Source organism: Pelophylax lessonae (assembly GCF_965119305.1).
Source record: "Pelophylax lessonae genome assembly, chromosome: 6".
Lineage (NCBI taxonomy): Eukaryota > Metazoa > Chordata > Amphibia > Anura > Ranidae > Pelophylax > Pelophylax lessonae.
The window spans coordinates 40,046,602-40,059,308 of NC_138773.1; the positions used below are offsets into that span (position 1 = coordinate 40,046,602).

The following is a 12,707-nucleotide window of genomic DNA, read 5'->3' on the forward strand; positions in this document are numbered from 1 at the left end:
CACTTTTAGCATGCTTATAAGGAAACTCTGGGTTTTTTTGTTTTCTTTTTCATACCTGCAAAGTAAAGACATAATGTGCTAGTATGCATCGCATACTAGCACATCATGTGACACTTACCTACAAACGAAGCCCTCGTCGTCCCCACTGGAGGCCACATTCATCTTCACCTTCCTTCCGGGTCTGCAGACTCTGGCTGTGTGGCCGGCCTGAGCCATGTGACGTCACTCCCGCACATGCGCACAGGAGCCACCGCTCACGGCACAGGGCTCTAAAGTAGTGGCAGGTGCGACCGTTCCTTTAGAATACATGCACCAATGACGTCATCCATGCAGTATACAGTAAATATCTCCTAAACAGTGCAAGTTTAGGAGATATTTACAGTACCTATAGGTAAGCCTTATCAGGGCTTTTTTTCTCCGGTAATAGGTACAGGTACTTCCCTCTTCTGAGTCACCCCTTGTCTCCACCCCCTACCCACCTCCGAGCGCTGTCCTTTGGTTCCACCCTCTACCCACCTCCCAGTACCCCCCATTTTAGAGAATACAGTACCAAGTATCATGTTGTGGTTCTAGGTAATTTGTATAGAATTTGTTAATGATAACTAGAAAAGCAGTAAAATAGATTCCCTGGAATCAGCAACAATAGACCCCCCCAACAATAGATCCCCACAGGAACAATAAATCCTCTCCTGCAACAATCGCCCCTCCCCCCAATAAATCCTCCCCTGCAACAATAGACCCCCCCAACAACAATAGCCCCCCAGCAACAATAGTTTCCCCAAGCAACAATAAATCCTCCACTGCAACAGTAGCCCCCCCACAACAAAATGCCCTCCAGCAACAATAGAACAATACATTCACCCCAGCAACAATGGATCCCCCAGCAACCAGCATCAATAGCTCACCCCACTGACCCCAGCACCCCTTTGCCATTGCATACATTCAGACTGGAGGTGCCGGAACTGCGTTCCCCCGCGTTCCCACTGAAAAAAAGCCCTGAGCCTTATTATAGGCTTTCCTACAGGTACAGACATTAGAAGGAACTTTACTTCCTCTTTAACCACTATTAGCCCCTAATACTTAATTTAAAAAAAAAATGCATTCACATCAAGAAAACAAAGAATTGTAAATAAAACTATTGAAAGAGTTTAAGCCCCCATTCACACTACCGCGACGCTACTTTGCACCGCGACCTCCGAGGTCGCAGTGCGAGCAGCGCGCCGCGACCTCGGAGCGGCCGACACGGACTTCATAACATTGAAGTCTATGGCGGTCGCCTCCTGGTCGCCCCAAAGAAGCTCCGGACCCTTTTTCTAAGTCGGAGCGACTTGTGTCGCTCCTATTAGAACGGGTCCGCAGCTTCCCTATGGGAGGCGACCTGCGGCGACCTGTGAGGCGACCAGGTCGCCTCACAGGTCGCCTTAGTGTGAACGGGGGCTAATAGTTTTGTTTGGAAATTTTAGATTTTTTGATGTGAATGCATTTTTGTAAGTATAAGGGGCTAATAGAGGTTAAACACGCTAAAAATATACCTTTCTGTCAATCAATGTCTGTGCATTGAGAAGGTGCAGATAACCTTTAGCACAATTAAACCATTGCGCAGGTATTTAGTAACTGACCATAAATTTCACTTTGTCTTGTCTCATTCATGAAGATAAGGGGCAATTCATGTTAACCTGACAGAATGTATAGGAGATCTACAAAATCAGCATCGGTCAATGTCCGAGGACAGAGAGTGACCACAGAGGCACTATATAACCAATAGTGTATGGACCCCCTCCAAATGATTGAGTTCAGGTGCTTCCAGTGAGGAGTATTCTTAACACCATACAATAAAGAGACATATTAAACAATTGTCCCCTTCCAGTTTTGTTGCAATTGCCTGGTGAAGACCCTTTTCTCTTCCAACATGACTCTGCCCCTGTGTACAAAGCCAACTCCAAAAAGACATAGTTTGATGAATTTGGTGTGAAAGAACGTGAGTGGTCTACACAGGGCCCTGATCTCAACCCTACTGAACACCTTTGGTATGAATTGTGAGCCAGGTCTTCTCAGCCAACATCAGTACCTGACATCACAAATGTTCTTTGGTCTCAATGGGCACAGATTTCCACAGACACTCTCCAAGATCTTGTGGAAGGCCTTCCCAGAAGAGTGGAGGTTGCTATAACTGTAAAATGGGGCCCACAACAAGAGACATATTTTTATGGCTATATTCCTGTGGAAGAGGTTAACCCTGACTTTTTGTCCTGCTAAAAAGCAACATAGAGAAAAGGAAAACTTTGCCCACAGTGACACAGGCAGACAGAGTAAACCAGTAGAGGGTCCTATTGGGTTACATACTTCATCCAAACCTAAAGTGAACATTTGTGCTATAATTCCATGTGGGTTTTTTTTTTTTTTACAGTTTCTCAACTGGAGGTGACAGCCCCTGCTTCACAAACAGCTATATTATTCCAGTCTTTTATTTTGCCATGTACCTTCCATATGGAAACTTCTGCTGTGAACCAGCAATACCTATCAATAATGTGGTACTTTGGAGGAAAAGAGCTGCTGAAAATAGACAACAAGGAGAAAGTCATTAGAAAGGGGCTGTCTTTCGATGAGCAAGCGGCCATAAAGGGTAACGCATCGCTGGCCATTCACAATGTGACCATTGCCAACCACGGGACTTACAAATGTGTAGTCATCCACAGTCCCTACCAACAGTACAGGGAGATCCAGCTGACTGTTTATGGTAAGAACATATTGAATTTTTATTTATTTATTACAAGTAATTATATAGTGCTGTCAATTTACGCAGCTGTTCCTCCCAGTTTCTTGAGTCATCATATGTAGCACTACCCCCATAGGGGCTGCTGGTATTAACTGGTTCTTCCCCAAAAGTGCAGAGGCTGCCTATCCACCCAAGCACCAGTCCATTCCTTCTGGCTCCAATAGACAGTCTAGGCCAGTGATGGCGAACCTTGGCACCCCAGATGTTTTGGAACTACATTTCCCATGATGCTCAACTAAACCGCAGAGAGCAATGAGCATATTTGGAAATGTAGTTCCAAAACATCTGGGGTGCCAAGGTTCCTCAACATTGGTCTAGGCGGGGTTGTCTTTTTTGTAATTTATTGCTTGTTTGAGGCAGAGAGAGCAAAATTCTTTTCCACTGCTTTACCACCTAAAGCCAGTACAAGGTGACACATTTTTCCATCTTCCCTACCACAAATCTTTCAAAATGAGACAAACTGTACATGGGTCTTGAAGTAAATGGTCTTCTATGCCTACAGAAAAATCCCCAATGGTGTGGGACTATAAATGCCACTAGACACTAAATGTTACAATAAAATAGTAAACTTTATTATAAAAAAAAAAGAGAAAAAAAAGAGACATACAAAACTATATATAACGCAATTGTACATAGACAAGGGCTTGTTAAAAGTTGCATGCAATGACAGATCATATACCAGTCAACATTAAAGCCGCTCAGGTACACATGGTGGAGTGAACCAGAAAATGACCCTACGCGTTTCGGGTATCAAACCCTTCTTCAGGTGTCAACCAAAGTTCCAAACACTCAATGTGCCCTCCGGGTCTTTATAGGAGATTGGAATGAACTGTCGTTAAAATGGTAAAAAAAGTTACCGATAGGAGAGGAATGCCCAGTTCCAATAAAACCCATCAAGGGCAAATCTAGAAAAGAGTAAGAAGAGTAGCTGCACTGGAGGCCAACGGGGGTACCACGATGATCAGAATCTGTTCAGCAAGGACCACTCCGTCGGAATCCTTACTGGTTTGTACAGGTGGGTATTGTCAACCTGTGGAGGGTAAGTGAATATAATGACAGAGGGTCAAACGAGGTAGAATACAGGTGTCAAGCCACTGACTGGAGTATCATAGAGTATAATATCTGTCTATTCGTGCTGGGACAAGGCAGCCTCTGCTGGTCTTCTATGCCTAATGGGTAATGTGTGTAATGCTGCTAATACCTGGAGATCAGGGTTCACAAAACTTGCTAAATTCTTCTCAGCATAAGAGTCCCTCCACTTCAATAACAGTATCTGTGTTACCTGCAGCCAGACCTCTACTCTCCATCCTCAGCAAGAGCATCCGGAGAAATAAAGAGAATGCCCTGACCTGTATGGCCATTGGATTCTTCCCTCCGGATATCAGAATAACCTGGTACAGAGATGGAGAAATCTTGAAGAATCAGTTTATGGGAAAACTAAATATATACAAAGATAGAACCTACCAAGTGAAGAGCTCTACGACATTCGCACCAAGTGACGATGATCAGAATAAAACGTTTACATGCAGAATTCAACATGTTTCACTACCAGAAGCTATCCAGGAGGACTTCCAGGTTGTCTATGAAGGTATAAATTATTATTAGCTCTTTATTTGATATATTCTTTTAATATTGTAAACATGGAGGATGTCTGACTTTTCTCTTTAATTACTTCTTATTTAACTTTCATAGAAACATCATCTACTGAGCCCATAGTTGTTGGTGTTGTCCTTGGGGGTTTGATAGCAACTGTGATTGGTATCTTTTGCTGGAAACAAACTTACAGGAGATCAGGTAACACAAAAAATTGGATTATATAATTACATCTCTGGAAAAGTAATTTAACTCATATTACAGGTAATACAAGGACCAGAACTGTGGAAGCCATACCCAAAGAAGACAAGCAGAAGGCAAAACACTGGTCACCATTATTGTCTCCTTCAGCTGAACTCTTACCCGTTACTGACTAACCATGCAATTTTCTGCACCGTGTCTCTGTATGGAGGTGACCATCTTGTAGGGCTTTGCTTCCTCATATCAAAGCTACCCATCGATAACTGGTGGACTGATGACTGGTGAGGTAATGATGAAGGAGAATAGATAAAGCAGAAGCAGGGGGATACGTAGACTGCCAGTCAGCAAGTACAGCTTCCTCTTGGATAAAGGGGTTGTAAATTCAGAAGTTTTTTTATCTTAATGAATTCTATGTATTAAGAAAAAAAACCTGTGTGCAGCAGCCCCCCCCCCCCAATACACACCTGAGCCCCCTCTCGATCCAGTGATGTCCACTACTGTCTCAGCCATCCGGGACTTCCCTCCTCATTGGCTAAGACACATCCGCAGCGCAATTGGCTCCTGTTGCTGTCAATGAAAGTCAGTTAGCCAATGAGAAGAGAGAGGGGAGGGGGGTCGAACTGAGCAATCACTTAGTACAGAGAGCAGCACTGTAGTAGCATCACCAAATCTTATTCTAAATCTACTGAAACCAGGAGTGAGAGACAGCAGTGCCTTGGATGATCTCACACTGAAGATATGAAAAATCAGGAGTCCCTATGCACAGGATGCACTCCACTATTTTTCAGGAGAAATAAAAGACACATTTTCAAGGGTGCTGCTTAGGCACAATTAACATTTCTAGATATTCCCTATAGGATAACAAAAAAGTTAAACTGTAGCCATCTAGTAATGTCATTTATAAAATGAATAGCTTTCAAATGGCAACAAATAATTTGTTTATCATGATGTGTAATCTCAGAGGAGAGATTACACATCTCTCCACCCCCCCCCCCCTCCAACCGCCAGAACACTTTGGTCCGCTGATTGGGAGCCAGTTGGCAGACATTTTTCGTTCATGTCCCTTCGACAGAAGCGAGCCGAAATTCCAGCTTCTGTCAGACTGGCTAAAGTACACATGGGCCGAATATGTCCAGCTTCTGTCAGACTGGCTAAAGTACAAGTGGGCTAAATGTCGGCCGGTCTCTATTTTTTTTTTTTTTTTTTTACGAAAAAGTTATTAAGTTTATAGAAATTCCGCTTATGAATCCTGAATAAGAATAGAACGAATTAACGGAATTTAATGAAACAAAATAACTAGATTAACTAATCTAAACGGAACGAAAAAAAAAACTAATTTTTTTCGTCATGCACATGTCTAATCACCACCTTTCTTTGGGCATTTTACTCTCTCGATAACTTAAATACGGATAACTGTGGGATCACCCCCATGACATTTGTTAAAATGCTTAGCAATATTCAAATCATTTTTTTTCAGTATCATACAGATGGTAACGAAGGCGATCCAGCAACCTTCTTTTTTTACCATGTAATGTGGTAAAGTTTGCCCTTTGAATTGTGTGACTAATGATGTATGCCTGATTTGCAGACAGTATGTATTTCATCCATGTATCTAGCTGTTTTCCAGGTTAAATTTCTGTATAATTTACCAATGACGGAATATATTAATATGAATTCTTTGCTTCAGCTACTTTCACGTTAATGGAGATCAATGGACCTTCCAAGCTGGTTGCTGGAGAAGAAACATCTCTATGCTGTAGAGCCACCAGATGCCCAGAGAACACGAGTGTCACATGGCTGGAGAAGAGAGGAGGACAAATCTATGAGATCCCAGAGTCCCATGGAGGAGATAAGGAGGAAGAGGAGAGACTTTTGGACACACAATATGAGGTCATACCATGCAGAGAAGGATCAAACTACACATCTATACTGAAGTTCACACCCAGTGTGGCCAAACACAAAGATGTGACCTTTATCTGTAGATATAGCTGTGGGATTCGGTTTCAAGAGAAAACATTTCACTGCAGAGCTATTTGTGGTAAGCAGTTTCTATGAAAGTGCATACAAGACAGAAGTTTGTTTTGGACAGAGTAAAGCTGGGTATACATTTTCAGTTTTTTTCGTTCAATTAGCCAGTTGTAAGAAAACAAAAAACTGACAGATCACTGCATCGACACAAGCGATATGGTGCAGTGATCTCTACCGTTCAGACATTGTATTCTTACAGCAGGGACAAACTCCCCCACCGCCACTATACACCGATCAGAGCTTGCAGCCATTGGCTGATCGGTTGAAAGTCTTCCAGCCTGTCCATTCGACAGAAGCTGGTCATTGGACCGACTTTTTTTTATAACAGATAGCAATACACATGGACGAAAGCTTTACACATGGATTTTCAGCCAGAGTGTACCGGGCTTAAGGTTTAATGGTTAGTCAGGTTGAAAAAAGACATATGTCCATTTAGTTCAAACAATAAAACAAAAGAAAAAAAATAGAAGACCTAAAAAATAAAAATAATTTCCATGTACAGAACCGTATTCCCACAGTAGATTCAGAGGAAGGCAAAAAAAACTCTATGAAGCACGGTCCAATTTACTACAGCTGGGTAGAAAACAATTATTTCCTGATCCCCTAAAGACATGTCCCAGGATCCACAATTCCTGGTGTTACTACCTATAAATGCTATTATCCATTTATATTTTGTGCTTTTAGGATCCAGCTCCTTTTTAAAACAATATACTGAGCTGGCCAGAACTACAGTGCCTTAAAAAAGTATTCATGCCTGTGACGGACCCCGTACTCAAGAAGAGTATGTCTGCCATATAAGCTTCCCTTGCCTGATACCAGCACGATCCAAGATCCCTTAGCCCACCCAGTCACTTGTCGAGACATCAGTGTAGGGTGGTAAGAAGCATGAGACTGTTTATTCAAACACAGGTATAAACACAGGTACAAAGAGATATACACCCTGGGACAATCTCCCCTCCCCTTTAGCAGCTAATCCAAATACACATATACATCCCATAATAGGTTGATCCCAAGGCAGACAGAAACAATAGAACAATGGGATAGAAGCACTTAACAATAACAAACCCCACCCCACCTCAAACTATCTAGCACTCTCAAAAGTGAAATATTTTATCTTCAAATATTTCTTGAGTGATATTGATATTACTGTTCCAAGTGAAAGAGCCCCTTTAGCCTTTGAACACAAACCACACATATAGAACCCAGGATAACCGGGGTAAAATTAAATTCTAAGTCTGGTGTGGTTGTACAGCGAGTCTGATTAGTGCAGACCCAACTGGGGTTCTGGGTCACCCTGTGCCCTTAATAGACACAGGATGACTTACACATAAGAGGGGTCGGGAAGCTGGACAAGGAGTTTCCCGACCATTCTAAGGTAATCTGGGTTCCACAAGCCCCCTACCCGAAGTGACTCCCGTCACAATGCCCCTTGAAATTTTCCACATTTTGTCATGTTACAACCACTAACGTAAATGTATTCTATTGGGATTTTATGTGATAGACCAACACAACCAAGTGGCACATAATTGTGAAGTGGAAGGAAAATTATGAATGGTTTTCAAAATTTTGTACAAATAAATATGTGAAAAGTGAAGTGTGGAGTGCATTTGTATTCAGCCCCCTTTACTCTGATACCCCTTAATAAAATCTAATGGAACCTATTGCCTTTGGAAGTTACCTAATTAGAAAATTGAGTCCACCTGTGTGTAATTTAATCTCAATATAAATACAGCTGTTCTGTGAAGCCCTCATAGGTTTGTTAGAGAACCTTAGTGAACAAACAACATCACGAAGGCCAAGGAACACACAAGACAGGTCAGGGATAAAGTTGTGGAGAGGTTTTAAGTAGGGTTAGGTTATAAAAAAATATCGAAAGCTTTGAACATCTCACGGAGCACTGTTCAATCCATTATCTGAAAATGGAAAGAGTATGGCATAACTGCAAACCTACCAAGACATGGCCATCCACCTAAACTGACAGGCCGGGCAAGGAGAGCATTCATCAGTGAAGCAGCCAAGAGGCCCATGGTAACTCTGGAGGAGCTGCAGAGATCCACAGCTCAGGTGGGAGAATCTGTCCACAGGACAACTATTAGTCATGCATTCCATAAATCTGCCCTTTATGGAAGAGTGGCAAGAAGAAAGTCATTGTTGAAAGAATGCCATAAGAAGTCCTGTTTGCCGTTTGTGAGAAGCAATGTGGGGGACACAGCAAACATGTGGAAGAAGGTGCTCTGGTCAAATTACACCAAAGCTGAATTTTTTGGCCTAAAAGCAGAATGCTATGTGTGGTGGAAAACTAACAATGTACATCACCCTGAACACACCATCCCCACTGTGAAACATGGTGGTGGCAGCATCATGTTGTGGAGATGCTTTTTTTTCAGCAGGGACAGGAAAGCTGGTCAGAGTTCATGGGTAGATGGATGGAGCCCAATACAGGGCGATCTTAGAAGACAATCTGTTAGAGTCTGCAAAAGACTTGAGACTGGGACAGGGGGTTCACCTTCCAGCAGGACAACAACCCTAAACATACAGCCAGAGCTACAATGGAATGGCTTAGATCAAAGCATATTCATGTGTTAGAATGGTCAAGTCAAAGTCCAGACCCAAATCCAATTGAGAATTTGTGGCAAGACTTGAAAATTGCTGTTCACAGACACTCTCCATCCAATTTTAAGTTTGAGCTATTTTTCAAACAAAAATGGGGGAAAATGTCACTGCAGATGTGCAACGCTGATAGAGACATCCCCAAAAAGACTTGCGGCTGTAATTGCAGGGAAAGGCGGTTCTACAAAGTATTGACTCAGGGGGGCTGAATACAAATGCACGCCACACTTTTCAGATATATTTTTTTTAAATTTTGAAAAATATTTATTATTTTTCTTTCACTTAAAAACTATATGCCACTTTGTGTTGGTCTATCACATAAAATCCCAATAAAATACATTTACATTTTTGGTTGTAACATGAAAAATGTGGGAAATTTCAAGGAACTGTAGTTCTTGAGGGAGCCCATTCTTTATTTTCAGAGAATAAGCCACTTGCACGATTTACTGCTGTCTGCGGCTCTGTCGGGAAGATTCCCCTCACCTGCTATCATGGTGACAACCTAAATTGATTGGTAATAAAATTCTACAAATGATCTTTTATTAATGGTTTTTGGTATAGTCTGTATTAGCCATAATAAAAGATGTATTGCTATCTGGAAAACTTTTAGGCAGAACAGATATCTCTAAAGTCTTTTACCAAAAGGCCTGAGAGTGTATGTATTGGCCCTAACATGGTGGTATTTTCAATATTGCTGCCAAAAGTTAGCCGATACTTTTAGATCAGGATTAAAACCGATTTTAAAAAGACATTTTCATTTCATGTGTCCAACCAGTAGGTGGTGCTCCAGGATCCTTTTTAACTTTTTAACCAGATTTATTGTAACTGCTCTGCTGCCAAAAATCCTGTTTACAGACCTTAATGCGTGACATTGGAAATTGTGAAAGCTTTAAGGCCCGTACACAAGATAAGAAAATCAAAAGGGAAATTTCGTTGGACGACCAATCTGTCGATTTTCGGATTGTTAGTATGGTGCTTTCGACAGCCGACTCCGACTTTTTGGCCGACAAAATCCTGATGTGCAGGCTATATAATTTTTGTCGTCCATCAACACAACATCCGATTTTCATCTCATTAGTACAGATTTCGACAGAAAAATATCTTAAGAGCAAGACTAGGCATGCTCAGAGACGAAAGAACACATAGAAAGCAATCCAACACATGACATCACTTCTGAAGTAGAATTCTGTTGTACGGGAAAATTCGTATGAAAAAAACCTCTTCACTTTCCACATCAGACTAGCATGCTACAAAAAACGGACGACAGATCGTTCGATAATCTGATCGTGTGTACGGGGCTACACTCTCCTCCCTCCTCCACCCTTTTCCATTACTTTGGTAATGACCTTGTTAATGCCATCGAAAGTCCCCAACCGCTGACATAGCTAGTGACAGTGTGATAGCTTGCATTTAATAATCTCTCCAATTGTGGTGTTTAATGATTAGATTCCAGTGCCCAAGGGATGTGCTGGCTTCTGATTGGCCACAGTGTGAATAATAAGAGAATATTGGAAGAGCCTCCCTATCAACTATCACCAGTGGTTAATTTAAATATATCAGTAAGTGATTGAGGAAAAGGGAGCTCTGATACTAAGTAAAGTTCTTAAAAGTTTTTGAACTTTAGCCAACTACCTCCTCAACCAAGCAAGCATTAGAAAAAGGCCAACACTGTCAATCCTCAATCAAACTGTTTTTCCCAGTACGAGAATATTACATTTTTAATTTGATTTTATTTCATGATATCTTTTTTTTTTCATAATAATTTACTTTTTTATGTATCACTCTTCAGCAAAGCTTCAGATGTTACAGCCGGTATCAAGAAGTCTGATTGGCTCTGGGGAGTTAAAGTATTCAATCACTCTGGAGAAATTTTACCCCAGAGATATCACAATCAGATGGACACATGGAGTGGGGGAGCCACAACAAGCCTTACCATCCACAGAGACATTCACAGATATTCCTGATGGGACTTCTAGTGTCTCCAGTGAGGTCACAATTCCTGAGGAGCTCCTGAAGGATCCAGAATTCAGAGTACGAGTGAGCTGGGAACATGAATCTCTCGACACACCAGAATATAAGGATCTATCCATCAGAGATTCAGGTGAGTTACATGAGGTTCTTTGGAAAATAACAATAAATATACCGTATGTAGCTAAAAGCAATATTCATTAAAAAACAAACAAACAAAAAACAAAGCAAGCTTTACCAACTGCCAAAAGGTCAGTTCACCCAAAAGTGATATTTAGTTATAAATGGAGCCTGGTGGGCTAAATCAACCTCTGGCCTTTTATACATCTTGGATATTCCCAAAAGTGAGACCTTCATGCCATAATTCCCAACTCTATTCCTGACCACCTTGGTGCCCCAAACCAACTCCATAAACCTCTGATCAACACAAAGGGCAATAACAACATTCTAAGTAGCCAGGGCTGGCCCAAGACATTGTGCTGCCTGGGTCCAAGAATGAAATGCTGCCCCTCTCACCCAAAAAAAAGAAATTACGCCCACCAAAAGGCCCCCACTTCCATTATTTTATTTAAATATAACATTTAGAAAATATTTTATATACTGTTATCTTCTTCCATAACTCACCACCGGACCGGTCCACGAAACACCCACTGACTGTCCTCAGTCCTTCTGTCCACCCAGAAGATCCAGTCTTCCCTGTGTGAGAAGGAGTACATTGATATCTAAAGTCATTGCACACACCACAATCACGCGAGGGATGCTCCGCCTTCCCATACTCATGAGTTTGCACTATGGATGGCAGTATGAAATGCCTCCTGTAAGGCACCACAAACTAAATGACACAAAACTGCTGGAAAAAAATTTTTGGGAGTCAATTTTCCGCCCCTCTCGAAGTGCTGCCTGGGAACAATGGACCCAGTAGGACCCATGGTAGGGCCGGCCCTGTAAGTAGTTTGTATTCTCCTTTGGGCTCTTTGGGTGGAGCTCCTTTAACTCTTCATATTTTCTAGAGACTCGTTAACTCTGTTGTAACAGGTCTGTTTAGACCTCTGTGTAGTGCGCTCCATCCCACACGATCAGAAAATTGTACGAAAAATACAGATTTCTAAGCGATTGTACGATAACCTGATTGGTAGTACAGAGCTTTCGACAGCCAATCACGACAGTTCATCCAATATTATCCAATCAAACAAACATGAAAAAGTTGTTTGATATGATTTTCTTTTAACCAGTACAGTTGTCGTTCGACAACTTCAAGATACATTACAAATACACTACAACACATTACATCACTTCGGGATTTTTATTCTGTCGTACGAGAATTTTTGTAACTTTAGTAAACTCCTAATTTTCCATATGAGACTAGAATGGAAAAATTAAATGGACGATCATTCATCCGATAATCTAATTGTGTGTACCTGGCATAACTTTAGTCTTTGAGAGCTCCCATGCTGGAGCATAAACAGCAAAGGATAAATTGAGGGAAGGTTTGCCTGGATTTCTCCCTAAAGGACTCATTGGAAGTCTTCAG

The 12,707-nt window shown here is 41.6% G+C and overlaps 1 protein-coding gene across 1 annotated transcript in view; it reads left to right on the forward strand.

The window, feature by feature from the left end:
• LOC309559152 (uncharacterized protein) overlaps nt 1–12,707 on the forward strand; it is a 51,902-nt gene that overhangs the window by 1,451 nt on the left and 37,744 nt on the right. The window contains exons 2-6 of the mRNA XM_082262298.1: nt 2,408–2,737; nt 4,065–4,364; nt 4,469–4,570; nt 6,258–6,608; nt 10,998–11,309. Coding sequence (XP_082118424.1) covers nt 2,408–2,737; nt 4,065–4,364; nt 4,469–4,570; nt 6,258–6,608; nt 10,998–11,309 — 1,395 coding nt within the window. The remainder of the gene's footprint in view (nt 1–2,407; nt 2,738–4,064; nt 4,365–4,468; nt 4,571–6,257; nt 6,609–10,997; nt 11,310–12,707) is intronic.